Source organism: Sceloporus occidentalis, unplaced genomic scaffold, assembly GCF_023333645.1.
Source record: "Sceloporus occidentalis isolate IW3139 unplaced genomic scaffold, rSceOcc1.0.p SCAF_369, whole genome shotgun sequence".
In the NCBI taxonomy this organism is placed as follows: domain Eukaryota; kingdom Metazoa; phylum Chordata; class Lepidosauria; order Squamata; family Phrynosomatidae; genus Sceloporus; species Sceloporus occidentalis.
Genome location: NW_028317349.1, coordinates 182,863 through 201,749, shown reverse-complemented (window position 1 = coordinate 201,749; position 18,887 = coordinate 182,863). Strand labels below are relative to the sequence as shown.

Genomic DNA, 18,887 nt, shown 5'->3' with positions numbered 1-18,887 from the left:
CAGATGGTTTCTTACGATGTTGTTCCGATCAGAGTATATCATGGAGTTCTGCTTTGAGGTCGCTGCTTTGTCCCTAAATCAGACTTTTGCAAGCAAACGCCCCTCTGACCACATGACTGATTATATGACACCATCCCCAAGAATCGGGTCCCATCTTTGATGTGCCAATAAGTTATGGTGGGGTAAAGGTGATGGAAACCCCCCACTTAAGATAGGAATGGAATTCCTATAACTCAGGGTCCTTATCTGTTAGGCCATGAATCACCACAGGGGTCCTTTGGGAAGATGACACCTCTAGCAAGAACAGATACAGAGGGCATTCAGAAAGAAACACATTAAATCAACCTCAGATTAACTCATTGAATGCTTAAACAAAGAAACTAACCACCTCTGCTGGGTTACCCTTCCATGCATCCACTACGTTATATGAGTTAATCATGACACCTTCTCACTAGCTACCCTCTCCCTACCGCCCCCTTCACACTAGCTACACTCTCCCTACCCCCCTTCTCACCAGCTACCCTCTCCCTATCCCCTTCTCACTAGCTACCCTCTCCCTACCCCCTTCTCACTAGCTACCCTCTCCCTACCCCCCTTCTCCCTGTCTACCCCAGGGGTGTCCAAGTTTTTTCTGCAGTGGGCCACTTAATCAGAATTGTATACGTGCGCGGGCCGCACTTATTTTTCACTGTGAGAAAATATGGCCTTTAAAAAAATATGCAGATTAAAATAAAGTAAATGACACAAAACCTTTACTTTTCCTCTCACTGATTTCTGGGCCTAGAAAGTTTTGTGACTACAAATTCAGGACTCAGGATAATTAAAAATGAAATAGTTCTATTTATTCTAGGGATACACCAAAATGAAAATTCTGGACCAAAACCGAAAATACTCTGCTGGGTTCCGCTTCCTCTGTGCAGTACAGAAGACCCTCCCACAGGTAAGTAGCAGGGCTCTTGTTGTAGCAGGGCTCGAGGTGCGGACCACGTAAGATCGGATGCCCTGGCTGCCGATCTTACGAGGGCCGCACCTCGAGGTCTTTTCTATTGGGGGGGAGTTCCTACGGCCCTGGGGGGGATTTCTTGATTATTGGACATAAGTCCCCAGTTACTGGGGGGGATCTGTCCCCCCGTCCCCCCGTGGTACCTACGCCCATGTGTAAAGTGCTTTCAAAAATAGACATGTTAATAGTTTATTTTTATCATTTAACAAAATGCAAAGTGATTGAACAGAAAAAAAACATCTAAATCAAATCAGCATTTAATGTGATCACAAAAAATGCATCACTTCTTCTAGGTAGAATTGCAAATTTTTTTATGGAACTCAGGCAGGTAGGTCGTTCCAAACATCTTTGGAGAACCACATCTTTGTGGATCTAGGCAGCCTTGGTTTCTTGAGATCAGGGCTCTGTAAGGGCCGTACCGCCAGTTCTTTATATTGAAGATAGTTCTTAATGACTTTTGGCTCAATATGTATATTCAGTCAATAATTAAAGCAGGGTAAATAATCAATTCACTGATCCAGCTATGCAGCAATATTTTTCACAGCAAAAGGAATACAATGTTTTCAGACTTTACAAGTGAGGCTATAGAGACATGTGCACTGAGGTGTGTGATAAAGATAAAAGTTAACCTATGTTGGGTACAAGCCATTTTCCATACTGTGTACCAATGTCAAACAGGAGAATGTTCAACCACAGACATATGTCTTTCCCTTGTAAAAATGGATAGAAAAGTGGAGTTGGGTGTCTGTGTCAAGTTTTGTGTTGAAAATGTAAATGTGAAACAAAAATCCTCTGGATGTTAGCAACTTTGGTGGTGATGCCTTGCATAAGACTGTCATTTAGTAGTGGACGCAACATTTCCAAAATGGGTGAGAATCAAGGATCACCCACATTCATGGCAACCTTTGACATCCTGCAACAATAAAGTCCAAGGTGAAGGAAAACCCGCACTATGGTCCTTTGGACCAAGTCAGTGAATTTGCTCTATCTCTTCCTAAATTTATAAAAGAAGAAAACATTCATGTTTCCACATCCTTTCATATTTACCAATACCTTTCCCCGTTTATTTTTTTTCGGTTCTTAAAAATCAAAGCAGAATGATATTGATAACATTCTAACCTTACCGGATAATGTGTGTACACATCATATTGGAAGTGGCAGAAGTCTTGGGGTAGATAACATTGGAGATGCCAGAACATAATGTGATGTGTGTGCATTATTATATTAAAAAGGCTTACTGAGAAAGGAACCATGTTGAAAGCTGAGAACAAGATCAAGGTCAAAGGTAAACGGTCAATTTCAGAACAATGGTCAAAATGTAGTAGAAATACTTGCCCTGTATGGGTGGATAGATCCATTCTTACAATTTGCACAAGGTCGGGTAGACAGCACATGCAACATCATTGGTTCTTTCAGTTGTGCAGGTCGAACCTTTGTACAGTATACCATACCGAATGCTCATGTCATCCCTGAATGTACAGTTGTAAGACTCTACTCACATTTCACGAGGACACGGGACGCACAATAAGAGGCCTGAATCGGATAACAGGGCTCTTTAGTGAGTAACCATAAGAACGGGGTGCACAGATATGATGAAATGTAGCTGAGGGTAAATCACGGACAAATGTTTATCACAGCCAGGGTCAGGATACCAGAGGTCAAGGATAACAAAGGTCACAGCCAGTGTCAGCATACAAGAGGCCACATATTGTCATATAACATAGCCAGAGTCAGGATACCAGAGGTCACGTATAACAGCAAAAGTCAGGTTACCAGTGATCACAGATAGTCGTATAACATAGCCAGGGTCAGGATACACAGTTAAGAGATTAAGGAATAAATAATAACAGAAGTTTAGGAAAACGTTGGGAAGCAGGGCCATCTACACAAGAACCACAGTACAACTGAGCATTGGGATATTGCAACTTTAAATAGCCTGGGGGGGTCCTGAAGCATCAATGACGTGACCGTGTCATCAGCTGTCATAGCGATGCTACAGAGTCAAGGATGGGGTCCTCCTGATTAATATTGATGAGGTGGCCATTGCGGGTAGAAGGGAAGGATGCTGGCAGGGAGCTCCATCCACCCAAGGTAGGTGCCTCATACCAGTATTCTTTCACAAGCAGGGACACCTCTTTCTCTGAGTCTGGTCAAACAGATCAATTTCTGTATGCAGCCCTATCTGGAGCAACCTCTGGTCTGTGACATTTAAATAGCACAGATTAATCATGCACACTCTATGTCATACAGATCCTGATGAACACTGCAAACTGTGGCCATGGTGATGAAAGCGTTGGTAGGCAAATGATATACTCAAACATTTTTCCATATGTGATAGTTTTGCTCATTCGAGGTCAGTGCCTTAGATGCGAGTGCTGACCTCCTTGCAGTAGGCAACATCCAAGTCCACTTTTGCTTGAGAAACTTTGAACACTGACAGGTCTTTTAACATCATAGTATTGGGTATACAGGAGTATCCGTGACCGAGCGTTTGTTATCGCACACGGCACCCGTCATGTTTGGGAAGCCAATGCTTCCCAAGGGCTTACACACCTTTGCCAGGTGTTGGAGGAATTTTGCCAGGTTATTGATAAATAACCTGAAGCGCTTCACAGATTTTACATTGTTGCTGTCATCTCCAGTATGGTTCGGCTCTGAGTCGGCTTTTAGACCCTCTGAGCAAAGCATATGTTCATGGAAGTGACTTTAACCCCTTCCCTAGAGGGGGTTTTAGTACCTCAAATACTGTATTTTTTTTTGCCATTTTTAACATACCGTATGTGGGTTGAATTAAGATTCCTCTTTTTATGTACCCACATAAATTATACAACTTTTTTTCAGAAAAAAGCATAGAAACATGGAAAATCAATTTTACAAAATCACATTTCTACTACATTACGTGCCCCTTCTGAATAATGATTGTTCAGCAACATCCCCTGATCACAGACATACCCCACATACCTATTTCTATGTCCTAGGGGGGCACCTCCATCCCTTGCAGAGTACCCTATAGGTATTTTTAATAGTTATCGCTTAATGGGGCAGGGGGGTTTATACATTTTACATTTAGAGCTTGGCCAATGGGATGTAAGGTTTTAATTAAATCATTTTTTATGATTTATGTTATTTTGTTTTTTATTTTTATTATTTTTTCCACTGTTATTGATGCAATATGGACCTTTAGAGACCTCTGGAACATGTTACTGTGCCAGTGATGTAAAATGCGCAATTTATTGGATATTTATTTATTTTATTATTTTTAGTGTTTTTTTTTCTTTTTAAACAAATGAGAACAAAAGTTTGTTGGTTTTTTTTGTGCATTATGTCTCACCGCTGACCTCAACTAGAAGGTCATGGTTGAGGATGCGATCTGGGAATTCATTATATAATGGTTTACCGTTGTCGCTGCATGAAAGTCAGGACGTACTGGTACATCCTAAGAGACTTTATTGGATGCTTTTTTTTGGGATGTACCGGTACTAGGCTAGTGAAGGGGTTAAACTGTAGTTTATTCAAACTAAGTCCTTCTCTACTGGCAGTGAAGTGCCAACAGTTTGCTGTCATGATCATTCTCCACATCTGAATCCCCAAAGCTATTCCACCGAGCCTAGCTAAGAGCTCATGTTTAAGTTAAAATACCTCTGGTGCCACAGACACCCAGATGGTTGTCATATAGCTGCTCTCAATATACAATTTCCATTGTAGAAATAGTATCACAAGTAACAGACAAGCATGAACTTCCATGCTTGATGTAGTGAGTTTGTTTACATTAAATTTAGTTTACATTTTTTTAAAAATTTGGTCTATGCAGACATGTAATTTAGAAGGCTTTATAATCACTATGTTACCTATATAGTCAGTTGGTTTAATCACTGGAGCAATATGTCCACCTACCTCATACTTGGCCATCTGTTCTTTAACTGCTCTCATGGTGGACACGGAATTGGAGAGACATGTCAAGGTCAAAATGAACCTCTCGTGGCACAAATTCTACTGGATCTTTAAAGAATCCTCATATTTCCATGTTAGCAGTTGTTCCATCAAGGATCCCTCTTGTCCATCATGTACAGCTCTGCAGGGATAGAGAATTTTACCGAACCAAGACAATCACAACTTCAGCTGGCTTCCACAAGTTCAAACTCCAGTTTCTGTGTATGTCCATGTGTGGTTACAATTTGTCTTGAAGAGTCCATGTGTCCTGTAGCTAATGTTGTGCAAACAAGTGTTTTTTTTTCAGGTTCTCGTTACTTCTGGCACCATGTTTCATGTAGAGGAATGAAGACGCTACAAGCTTTCTGCGTAAGGAACCATGTTAAAAAACCATGAACAACATCCAGATCGATGGTAAAACAGGGAATAGCATGTACAGGATTATGCGGTATAACAATAAACCACAATGTAATTATAACTATACAACAATGTGGACACTAAGACATGTTGCATATTTAAATATCAAAGAGGTGGCATCCATGAGCCTTTATCTCTGTACACCCAGATATAATGGTCTATAACCCTGAGGTCTTCCTATAGATCTGCAACAGGTCTATATGAGTTTAAAATGATTTTAACAACTACATAGTAATACTACTACAGTATTTATAAAGCATCTTTCTTAAAGCACTTTTTAGTACACACTCTTGGAATTAACAGACTCTGCAGCTGCATAATAAATGTTAGTATTACCCAATTGATGATACTCATTTATAGATTTGAACCTGCAACCATGAGGTTTGTGTAGGGCATTTACCAACTGAACTATCTCACTGGCTATTTTCCATTGTATGCACTGGGCATGATTATATCAGTCCTGAAGTCTTTACCAATAAATCCAACAGATCTCTAGAGCATTACAGATTCACTAATGAAAACTCTAACTCTAAAGCTTTAGATATCATAAATATATTTATGCTGACAGAAATCAACAAATTGTAAGGTTTTCAGCATAGAATATGTCCTCATGAAATGAAACGTCATTTTTAGTAATTGCTGCATTCATCCTGGCCAAGTAAAAATTATGGTGGCAGAGTTTTTGGAGGAACATTATCTGGGCCATAATCTGCTGTTGGGATGTCCACATTTGGGTCAGTCTTCCCAGCCACAGTGGAGATCTGGTTGGCTTTGCCAAGGTTCTTGATGATTTGAAAATTGTGTTTGGCTGTTTCTACACAGCTGTTTTCAAGTAACCAACCATCTGATTCACTTTCTGGGTCACCTAGGATCAGAACATTTTCCATTGCCGTCTGCAGGTACCGTACACCAGTTAACACTGAAAGCTGGAGACAAACATCACATAGATTTAAAGCAGGAGTTACATGTGTTCTTCTAAAGTCATCCATCAAATTTTAACAATTTCCTACACAAGCCCTGGTATACCCTCACTCTTTCGTGATACAGCAAATTTACCTAAGATGTAGGAATTACGTGTATACATTACATATATACATTTTATGAGCTTTTTGGCTAATTAACGTAAAGCAAAAATGTATTAACTATTTCCCACAAAATAGGAGAGCCATGAAAACTTGTATAATAATGAGCTTGTGTGGTGTTTGGATGCAACTAAATCATTATATAATGTAATTATCTTTTAGGTCTTGCAAGAACAACCTATTTGATTAATCTGGGCTGTGTGGATAGCAGCCTAGCGCTAAGTACCATTTGAAGTCAATACCTCAGAGGAACTTGGTCTCAATCCAGGAAAACTGAAGAAATTCAGCAACCATTGGCAAGGAGTGCACCTGACCATTTCGTGTGATGTATATATGGCAGTGTATGTTTAGAGGTCTACTAAAAAGTCTCAATACATACCTCAAAGAGCCACACAAGAAGGACAGTTAGACCAATTGACTGCATAATTTGGTCATAATATTCCAAAAGAGCCTCCCTACAGCCCCGTATCCAAATGTTTAGCTCCTCTGTCAGGTAGTCATAGTTATAGTGAGCAGAGTTGTTCATGATCTGATGCTGAATACACGGACGAGGAGAGTTGGGATTGCAACAACTGAAAGGCACCCCATCCAGCAGAAACTTCCCATCCACATTACTTTTGAAGCGGCTGTAAAAAGAAAAACAACTTTAAACATATTCTATAGTGTATACTATTTTTGCATGCCCAGAGATGAAGATGTAAAATTATTAGGTTTTTGACATGCGAAGTTTCAGGATCTCCAAAAACTTACTTAATTTGACCAAACAGTGGTTACCAAACACTGACCCTATTACACTATCCTAAGGAGACCCTAACAAAAATATGATTAGTAATGCTCAATATTCGACAACTTATTTGAATGAACCATTTCTTGGATAAAAACTTACACTTTAGGCATGGGTGCATTGTTTTCTTCCCAAACTAGCACTTAAATAATATTATGTCACATTACTTGTCACCCCTGTCCTAATTAATAAAATTACATTACAAACACACTTTCTATGTTTAGTAATAAAAATGAGGTCTGGACTGGCAATGATAGGACAGCCCTGGTACTTTGAGGCACACTACATGAGCTTTAGTTGATAAGAAGTTGATACTTTTTATGCAGCCAACCTAGAATTTTGTGTTTAAGTCAAATAAGCTTTTGGCACTTCAGTTATAACTTTCCATCTTTTGCTATGCTCGCTCACTAAAATGTATCAAAGTGGACTAAAGACATGGTAAAAAACATGCACATACTAACATTTAAACTCATCCTAACACCATACACTTAGACATCTACACACTCATACTTTAACATCATATACTTACACATACATACACATATTCTCCCTCTCCCATCATCTAGGCAGCTCACAACGTTCTTCTTCCTTGTCTTTCCCATACCTTCCCTCTTACCTCCCACGGATCCTTGTCTTTACTGCAGCTTGCACCCTCTGTGAGCAGTCACACTACTGCCACCATCCTGCTACTGTAGGCTCTAGTAATGACAACATCTGGTTCTTGCCGAAGCAGATCCTATTCCATCCAGTAGCTTATGGTGTTCCTTGGTCTTTTGTTATCTTCCAAACTAGAAGTTCTTTTGCCCACAGCCCACATGCAGCCACTCTCTGAGTTTCTTCTAAGGGCCTAGAATGACTCTCCAACTTCACTGTCCAAGAATGTTCATCTTCTCATAGGCATCAAGGTGTCCATAAGATGGTGGTTAGTTCCTTCTTTGGTAGCACATTCTGAGTAGAGTAGTGATATTCATGGACGCAAGCCTTTCAGGTTGGGGGATGACTATTCAAGAACAGGCAGTCTCAAGTAGAGGGCTGGCACCTTCTGGTCCAGAGGGCAGGTTAAGCCAAGTGACCCTGTCGGCCCCTCCCCAGTAGGTTATATGCACCGGCATGTAAAACATTTACAAATATTGTAAACACACTCATGTTTACACACACAAACTCGCTAACACATACTGTAACACACACCAATGTTAATGCACACACACACATTTACATACACATTCATGCTCACACCCTTACATTTACAGTCATGCATTCAAACACTTATACATACTCATTCATACTAACATACACACTTATACATACACTCACACTTTAAAATACATACATAATGCCCTCCCTCCCTTAGGCTCTCACTTACTCAGTCTCCGATAGAGGATCAGGGACACAAACTATCTGGTGCCCTCAATCATAGGGATGGACTTTGTGTTTCATCACCTCTACACTGTGTGTGAAGTACAAGCCCTTTCTATGTTTTTAAGCAGTTGCAAAAGAATATTGTCTAACTAATACTTGCAGCAGAGTTCTGGTCCAAGGTGTTTTGAACTTTTCATTTCAAGCAAGTGGTCATCGTACCTTCCTTTTGCATTCTTCAGCAAACAAGAAAGGGTGGCAGTTGTGTTGCCAGAACATTGTTTCTTAATCTATTTGTGGGGATCTATTTCACGGAGAACACCTTTGAATTTATTAATTACCTAATTAGGACCCAGAAGAGTATGTTTTCCAAAACCTCACCTTGCTCTGAAGACTCATTTCACACTTCTTCTGAGCTGAGTCAGCAGATGTTCTACCTAGTGTTAGATCTACAAGGTAGCAGGTTGGATGTGTTTTTGGACATTTGCAAGACACTACTTGTTCATTTCCTTCATTATCCTCCAGTAGCATATATCTGTTCCCACCCAATAAAGTTTTCCTTGAAATTGTCAGACTTTGATGTTTCATGGGAGGGGGTATTTAAAGTGTTGTTTCTGTCCTGCCTAGTAGGAGGAGGAATATATACATATATATGAATATATACAGTATATACTGTAGATATAAAACCACCAGCGCTGCATATTCCGTATATTGAATTTCCCATATATTAATAATAAAAACAAACCATTAAACAACAATAATAATAAACCAAAATATGGATGCGAAAGATGGTTTGCAGTACTGGATTTGGTTGTGGTTTTATTTCAGATGTGACAGTCCATCTTTAATAAAAAATGATATTAATTAAAAAAAACTGTTGACAGAAAAGCCAGTGCATTAATTAACTAAATTAGCATTATTTTTGACTGATATGAGTAATGTTGTAAAATATGCATTAGCAAAGTGTGCTAGCCAAAGTCTTCTGTAACAAGGACTATTTCCCATTTGACATAAAATCACTTACTCAATAATCTCCTTGGAACTCATATCCAGGTAACGAGCAGACACCCACTGGATCTCAAACCAGTCCCTGAATCCATTGTTCCCACAACACTGAAAATCAATCTGGAGTAGATCAATGGTCGATTTTAAGAAACAACGTCCTGGGATATCTGTGTCTTTGTAAAATTTTAGTGCATCCTTAAGGCCAAGATACAGGGCAGACTCTAACTCATGCCTCATGGTGTAGCACATTATGGCTCCAGCAAAAACACAGAATGTGAAGAAGAAAGTGCAGATGATGTAGGGCAACATGAAAAGTTTCCATCTGGAGAACTTGTTTGCATCTGAACAGTCATAGCAGATCTTTCCACCAAAGAAGTTGATGACACAAGCAATTATGCCCACAGCAATGAGCAAGTTGGGAACTGTGTGGATATCCCCATTTGCCATCAGTTCACTCCGTTTTTTGATTTCTATTTTAAGAAACAGACCAAGGCTGAATATAATAAGCCCAGTCACCACCGACACCCAGTTGAGAATCCAAAGGACTTGAGCCAATCGACCCCTTCTGGATTTGGTGAATTTAAGTTTAAGCACTGCCATTGTGAGACATGAAATGTGTCAGGCTGTGGAGAAGATATGGAAAAGACATGGATAGATGTTGGGGGAAAAAAGATAGAAAGAAAGATATTAATTAAGAAAACAATCCGTATCAATAGATGGTGTGACACCATGTACCAGCTGCATGACAGGTACACTTTAAATAGGAACTACTACTGCCTGCAAGAGCTGAACTCTGAATTATTAGAGCATATTATATGCCTATAAGTTAAAATATGTTTTAATAAAAGCCAGTTGTGATAGAGCCCGTTATAAATAAAATAGAGGAAATTCCCATGACTAACCCTTTCCTTTTATGGTGAATAAAATTATATATATATATATATATATATATTCTGCACATTATAAATTAAAAGGCCAGTAAAAATATCACATACAATTTCTAACCATAATAGAACACAGCACTGAGATAATTTTTAAAAGCTACTGATCAATTGAAAAATCCCCCTAATTATTGTTATGTCAACAAAATTTCTTGAACAATGTTCTTTAAGGTTTGTCATACGTCTTAAACTAGATCCTCTTTCTGAACAAGGGGTATTTAACTTATATATATATATATATATATATATATATATACAAAAGTGATATGCTTACAATATTATACATATTTAGAAAAAAAACAACAAAACCCAAGTTAATGCTCTTTATATATAAAACAAAAACTATATAGTAAAAAATGAAATAACATTGATAACATTTTTGATAATTTCATTAAAACTGCATAACTGCTAACGGGTATGCTTCTGATACAACTGTGTCCTGAAGTATCATTGATGCCGGTGACTGTGACATTAACTCTTTCTTTGATATAATAATATACAGTACAATACGACCAGAATGACTCTTCAATATCAGCTTTGTAGACATAAAAATGTGTGCACAGAAAGCATGTATTAAAATTACGAAGCAAGGCAAATATTGGATGTACTTAAAGTTAAACAAATGTGATGGGTTTATTTATCTGGTACTTATTCACTTGTTTACATTTTTTGTAGCTACACATGCTAGCATTCCGTTTTGTAATTGCTGTTATGGGTTACAAAATACAGGATTCTAAACATTAAGATGTTTTAGCATTCTTCACACTTTGGTTTATAATAAGCGTGAACCTCTTAAACTGCTTTTCTATAATATACCTTTTTTTTTAATGAGGTTACATATAGAATCTTACCTGTGATGAGCGATTGATCTGTATTTCATATAATCCACACAAAACTTTTTTAACGGTAGGAGAGATAGAAAATTGCCCTGTACAGAATCCTTGCAAAGTCTGCCGTCGTTTGGGATTGTAATCTCTTTTCTTCCAAAATGAACAAGACATGATTCAAGGGATTTGTAGAATGAGCAGAGCAGCATTCTGGCTAGTTTAATCCCTTCTGGTCTAATTATGGCTTATAGATTTATCAGTCCCCCTGATGGCAAATTGAGCCAAGCACTCTAATAAACAGAATGTTTTAGTATGCTTTAAATAGGATGCTTAGTTAAATGAACTTTTTTCAATTCATAGTTTGCTTCTCAGATGTTTTTATCTGTTTTATTAGTATATATATCATTAATTCCACCAATAAGAGCAGCCAAGACTTTAGATAATAGTAGAATTTCCTCTGCAGAAGAAAATTATCAGCACGAGACATGTATCTGGAAATGGTCTTGTGTTACGGAGTGTTATGGACAGCCCTTTCTGTAGAACTCTCTAGGGGTTGGCCCTGAAGGTCAGTCTATGATCTCCAAGTTGGGATAGAAGTAAATGGCTCTACCCCATATATACCCTCCCTTTCTTCCCTCTTGGAGGCTAACCAGATGCCTATTCATGACTAGAACTGCCTACCTAATCTGGCTTCACATCCTCCTTCACATCCTCCTGTCTCCAATAAGAGCTCTAACACATTTCCAAGTAAAGACATTTCAATGCTAATAGGGGCCAAGACAATCCTCCCCTGGTTTCCGCACGCACGCTAGTTTGCCCTAAATACCCACCCCGCGCTGATGATCTCTAGGCTGCTGTCATTGGTTTGTCCAAGTTTTTTTCTGCAGTGGGCCACTTCATCAGAAATGTATGAGAGAAAATATGTCCTTTTAGCTTTATAATGCATATTAATACAGGGATAATTTGGCGATAATTAAAAAAAGCAGTGGAAAAGGTTTTTTTTATCAACTTTTATATGTCATTCTATCAATACTGAATTACCGGTACCTCAAGTCCCGGAGAAATTTTGTCATTTTTGCATTATGTCGGTTCAGCGATTATTCTCTTTTCCTGTGAATAGTGTACCCATGTAAACTATATATTGTTTTTTCAAAGAGAGATAGAGCTTTCTTTTGATACCATAGTTAGATGATTAGCTGAAAATTTAGAATGAGAAATTTAGTAAAAACTAGTGAAAATGTAAAAAAAAAAAAAACACCTATTTTTTTTTTTGAAATTTTCCCTCTGAATCCTCAAAAAATTAGGTAAAGTGATGGAAAATCCCCTCCAAAATTATCAATTCATGTGTCCTGATTTCATAAATACCTAATTTATATAGATTTTCCATACTTTTCCAACACTTATAGGGAACATACTATAAGGTGTACATTATTTGTACATATTGTGCATATTTATGCTTATGGCTTAACGGGTTTGAGGGTTATGAACGGGGGCAGGAGGGTTATACTGGGTAGATGTTGTGTTAGGGCAATGGGATGTAAGTTTTTTTCTTCTTTATTATTATTATCTTTTTTATATATTTTTTTAAATGATTAGAGGTCCTCTTAGGGACCTCTTGAACATGTTATTAATGCCAGTCATGTCACAATGACATCACTTTGCTCACTTTATTGTTTTTTATTATTATTGTTTATTGTATTATTTTAGTGATTTAAAAAAAAATTCCCCTCCTTTTTGTTTTTTCAGCCTGGGAGGAGGGTGAGAGACATGGTTTCTCACTCTCCTCCCCGCGATCCCCCTGTACCGATCACACTGTGATCTCTATGCAAGTCCCCACAGACTTGCATAGAGATCACAGCGTCTGTGCCTCATTGAAGGACAGGATATCCACTGCAGGGGATATCCTGTTCTCCGATGACCTTCCAAGTGACGCAACCTGGAAGGGAATGCCTGATTGGGCAGTTTAAAATGTAACAGTTTTCCGGCTTTCATGTGTCAGCAGTGGCTGATCAGTTATGATCGTTATTCTCAGATTACCTCAAGACTGAATTAGCCAGGTGTGCCACACCTCACTCCTTGGAGGAATTAGTGTCACTGGTTGGTACAAGCATGGACACAAGCACAATCATTCTTTGGCTACTGTGTGGTGTGCTCAAAATACCCCTTCATCCTGGGTTATATTACCCAGAAAACCGAATGCATCTAAAGAGAATTACTCAAGATAAAAGCTGCCCTTAAAGAATGGAGGCATCATTTAGGAGAGGCCTGTCACACTTTCAACAATATTAATTACAAGAAGCTCAAGTATCTACAAAGAGCAAAGCAATTGAACCCCAGACAAGCAGAATCGTCCCTCTTCTTCTCCTGTTTTCTATTTTATACTACCTATAGTCAGTCCCACGTCACGCCTGTAGATCCGCCCCCCGAACCTTCCCTACTATAGTCTGTCCCTACTGTCCCGCCCACCCTTCCTCCCATCACGCAGTATGCAGGAGAAGGCGGTGCTGGGACAATGTGCAGGAGCGCCGTCACTCCTGCTGGTGTGTCCATCGTTGTTCCGCCATTGTCCCCGGTGAAGAACCGGACAACGGAGCCAGCGACGGACACCTTTGTGAGGAGGACTGGCGGAGTCGAGAATGTGCTGGACCTCATATTCCGCCTCCCAGCATTCTCAACGGGTTGGGGAGGTAGAGGGTCTGTCGAGGCGCTTGCAGGGGGGAATCCAAGATTTCACAAGGGATACATGGAAAACAGGGTGTATACGATAGGTACTAGGCAACTGGAGACGGACTGCAGTGGAACCCACCATCTCAATGAGAGAAAACGGTCCGAGGAGTCGAGGACCGAGTTTCTTGGTGGGACAAAAAAAAAAGGCGAAGATGGGTCGTAGAAAGCCAGACCTTATCTCCCTGTTGATAACACAGAGCAGGGGAGCTCAGTCGGTCAGCGTAGGTCTTGTATGCTTTTTTGCGCCTTGATAAGGTTACAACGTATGATTCGGAATTACCGAACGAGTTGCCCGAGTCTTTGTGGTGGCCTCGGGCACTAAGTAGGATATGGGAGAATCAGGTAGAGAAACAGGGTGATGACCATAGGAGACGTAAAACGGTGAACAACTGGTAGATCTTTACACCTGGTTATTGTATGCGTACTCCGCTGTAGATAATAACAAGGCCCAGTCATCCTGTAGGTAAGTAACAAAGCAAGTATTGTTCGAGTATCTGATTGACTCTCTCGGTTTGACCGTTGCTCTGTGGGTGGAACGAGGACGAGTAGTTAGGCTGTATATGGAGTCCTTTGCAAAAGGCGTGCCAAAAACGGGAATTGAACTGGGTGCCGCGGTCAGACGTGATCGAATTAGGCAGGCCATGTAGGCGGAAGATCTCCTTGAGGAACAAGGAGGCGGTCTCGGTAGAGGCAGGTAATCCCTTGCCTGGTAGGAAGTGGGCCATTTCAGTGAACCGATCCACCACCACCAAGATAGTAGTGTAAGCCTTGGGAAACAGGCAACTCGACAATAAAATCCATCGTCGCGCCAGTCCACGGTTGTTTGGGTACTGGCAGGGGTTGAAGTAGACCGGCTGGATGACGTTGTGACGTCTTGGAACTTGCGCAACCTAACAAGCCGATACATAAGCAAAAAGGTCCTCTCGCATAGCCGGCCACCAAAATAGACATCGGATCAGATCCTGTGTCTTCTTCATACCTCCATGTCCTGCTGTTAACGTGGTGCGATGTAGATGTAGTATCTCACCCTGACTCACTCTAACACACACTTATACGTGCACCATCATATATTTACACATACACACCTTGCTTGTTTACTTATGGTTGCTTGCATCGCATTATGTGATCCCACTGTACTCCCTCCTGTTGAAAGTGGGCCAATTCAGCTCGGTTGAAGAAGAATTTCGGACTGGCCTGGGGGCCAATTACCTCGCTGACCCCTACACGTTTGGAATAAAATTGCACTCATTTATCCAATTGCTGAGTGTCTTTGTTCAAACATCGTCCCCCTATTGTCATAGAGCTACACATTCTGCTGGGGCTCGATAAATAAAATGTAATATAATTATGACGTTACTAGAGAGGGTTGCTTAATGGGGCATTTAATATTGAGAACGCTGATACTGAATTAATATAGTGGGTACAAGTCGGAGCTTATGTCTTTATTGAAGGATCGTGTAATTCATTGGCGTCTACTTGCCAACCCTATACCCTATTACTCAAATCTAGGCAACAGCTTCACGCGCACTCGAGCTACACTTCCCAGCGTCCCTCACGGAACTCGCACATGCGCAGTATTAGTGTGAGGCATCTCCCAGGTAACCGCACGGGCCGTGAAGCTAGATGCATTCGTTGGGCTTGGTAGGGGGTGTGGCTTTGAGGAGCCGTGGCTTTATCTCCTCCCTCAAACTGTTATTCACAGTCACTTGCATCATCAACGCCTCTACTGACTGTCAGCGCTAGCCAATCGTAGTGGTCAAACTGGAAAAGTGAGCGTGGCTGTGGACCGACTGGGAGTGGAGTTGTCTAGCAGGCTAGGTTGTTGCTTGTGTTGGGAAGGTGGCCTGTGACGTAGGTGATGCTGCAGTGATGGAGAGTTGGGGGAGCTGCCGTTGACCGGGCTATTAGGGGGGAGGGGAAAGAAGCCGGTGAGTAACGGTTCACCGGCTTAGAAGCGCTTCCTGTAGGATCTGCAGACGGATTGTGGTGAGCCGAGTTTAGCGTTTGGATGAAAGGCTAGCTCCGCCCAAGCAGTGTGTATATATATATATATATATATATATATATATACACAACATGCCACCCCCGGGCTCCCGGTGTCACTGAGGTAAGAGGGGTGCGGGTTGTCCCCCCGAGGCCTGTTCTGTGTGAATGTGCCTTTAATACCCACCGTACGTGGCGCTCCTTCCCCCAGCAGTGACTGCTAACGTCTGATGATTAGGTTCTCGTTTTATTGGAACCGGCCATTAAATCAGATTTACCATAGAAACAGCTCTTTGCCGTACTGTGGCTTAAAGTTGTGTGATATGTCATTGTATGAATGGCGTCATTAATTGAAGTGATGTTAATTATTACAGCATGCATCTTATTTTGTTATGTGTGTGTGTGTGTATATATATATATATATATATACATGTGTGTAATGATAATGTATATGGTAACAATTGAGTCCCTTCCTTGCAGGGTCATACTGCACAGATCAAACAAAATAGGCTCCTTGTAGACTCCTGTGTGTACTTAATTTACGTATGTCTGTATGTGTGTGTGTGTGCATGTATGTATATATATATATATATATGTGTCTTGTATACACACACAGTAGTAGGGAGGGGCCCTGTAACCTGTTATGTCTCTGTATTTTACTGATGGTTGCCCCTCCTCCCTTTCCATCTGAACATTGCATTAACAGAACCCCCCCCCAGAGAGTAGTGGATCCTCAAAGGGAGAAACCTGCTCCTGTAATGTGTGCAGGCGCCGGCTTATCACAAGGCTTCATTCATTTGTTTAATGCATTCAGATGTTTTATTTCCACTATGTGGTGCATCACTTGTCATGCTATGATCATACAATTTCTGTATGCTGTAATATACACATTGTGTGTGATATACATAACATTCTAGTAACGCTATGCATAGCACTGCAGAGATTTGTGAGTAATGATACGGTTACTGATGATTACATATAGGAATGCCGTTGTATTTTTTGACATCGCTGCTGTGTGTTTCACCGCATTCCACATTGTGCTGAAATGCTGACAGTGAGCACTGTGCCCAGTGACTGCACCATGATGACGAGCTCTTTGTCTGTACTCTACACACTGCTGTTATGGAGATGCCTGGTCCTGATGCAGTGGAATCTTACGTTAAACCCCCACAATGAGTTTGCAGATTATTGTGTCTCACTGCCAAGGTCTTGGTCAGTATCTGAATGCAAGCCCTTTGGCTTTCAGAGCTTTCTGGCTGAATGCTGCTTAGTATTTCAGGCCCTAGCAATCTCCTCCTCATTGCAGGGTGCAATTAACCTTTTAACTCCAGGGGGGTACATTATTTGTCAGAAGGCTAAAGCACAGAGGGTTGGATGCTGACTGCTGTCTCGGAGGAACCCTCTTGGTTCCTATTGCACATTTGAGAGAAAGATCTGAGATGGAGAACAAAGATTAATAGAGACTCCTAACCATCAGGGTGTGCGCAGGAGATAAATCGCTGTCTAGGACTCTACCCGAGCTAACTAAGACATTATCTGTTAAACGTGCCGCTGTTCACTGATCGACTCTATGGCACCATCCATGTTATGGATAAACAAAAAGATCAACAGAAATACTGTAAACCCAGCTCCACACTGGTGCCCAGTACTGCACACAAAAGAAAAATCCAGCGTACAAGAAAGATATAGTGGAGCTGGAGAGGGTTCAAAGACGGGCAACCAGAGTAATAAGGGGAATGGGAGGACTACAGTACCCAGAAAGATTATCAGAATTAGGGTTATTTAGTTTGGAAAAAAGACGGCTTAGGGGGGATTTAATAACTATGTATAAATATATAAGGGGACACTCCCAGGACCTATTTATACCCAGGACTGTATCTATAACAAGGGGACATCCTCTACGGTTGGAGGAAAGAAGGTTTCTACACCAGCACAGACGGGGGTTCTTTACAGTAAGAGCGGTGAGATTATGGAACTCTCTGCCAGAGGAAGTGGTTATGGCAAACTCAATAAAAGAGTTCAAAAGGAGCCTGGACGTGTTTCTTGAAAGCAATAATATTACAAGTTATGGATATTAGATTAATAGGGACAGAACGTTGATCCAGGGATTTATTCTGATTGCCATATTTGGAGTCGGGAAGGAATTTTCCCCCTGGTATGGGGCAATTGGCATCTGCTTCATAAGGGTTTTTTTGCCTTCCTCTGGATCAACACAGTAGGGACACAATATGTATATAGGTTGAACTTGATGGACTTTGGTCTTTTTTCAACCTTATGAACTATGTTACTATGTAATGGTGTGCAGTAGCAGCAGCGAAGATTGATGTGTAATTCCCCCAAAACACACGTGGAAAAGCTAAATACGATTCAAAATATCAACGTGCAATAAATAACAGTTGAAAAACGTTGACCTGCCTAAAATTGAGATGGAAGTCTTCTTATGGTGTCGTTTGACCAATAACATGTAAGAAAGAAAACAATATCAGTGCGAAAATGTGTGTCAAATAATTCACGCGCAAACACAAAAGATTGTCCCCAGGTGGAAGACCCACAATCGCTTCAGACCTCCAAAATGAAAACCCACCACTTCTAAAAAGTACAGAGACAATCCATACATTACACAGTAACATAGTTCATAAGGTTGAAAAAAGACCAAAGTCCATCAAGTTCAACCTATATACATATTGTGTCCCTACTGTGTTGATCATTGATTGACATGTAGTATCTTACATAAGATGTGTAGAGTCCTGCGCCTGTACTTGCATAGAGGAAATCCTGCAAGTGTCCCCGGTAACCAAAAGTCAAGTCTACGGTTTGCACCAATCAGCAATC

At 40.6% G+C, this 18,887-nt stretch overlaps 1 protein-coding gene across 1 annotated transcript; it reads right to left on the bottom strand.

Moving 5' to 3' along the window:
• Window positions 1-6,015: 6,015 nt before the first annotated feature.
• LOC149273532 (photoreceptor outer segment membrane glycoprotein 2-like) lies at window positions 6,016-10,177 on the bottom strand. The gene is made up of 3 exons (XM_089506186.1): window positions 9,597-10,177; window positions 6,812-7,058; window positions 6,016-6,276 (listed from the first exon to the last, which is right to left on the bottom strand). The coding sequence occupies exons 1-3, from the start codon at window positions 10,175-10,177 to the stop codon at window positions 6,016-6,018; spliced, it is 1,089 nt and encodes a 362-aa protein (XP_089362312.1).
• Window positions 10,178-18,887: the final 8,710 nt, after the last annotated feature.

Excerpts from the sequence above, each read along its gene's own strand:
- LOC149273532 (XM_089506186.1), bottom strand. The coding sequence starts at position 10,177 with ATGGCAGTGCTTAAACTTAAATTCACCAAATCCAGAAGGGGTCGATTG. Across the intron at positions 7,059-9,596 it reads AGTTCCAAGGAGATTATTGA|CCGCTTCAAAAGTAATGTGG; the intron begins GTAAGTGATTTT and ends TTCTTTTTACAG. Across the intron at positions 6,277-6,811 it reads TTCTTGTGTGGCTCTTTGAG|CTTTCAGTGTTAACTGGTGT; the intron begins GTATGTATTGAG and ends GTTTGTCTCCAG.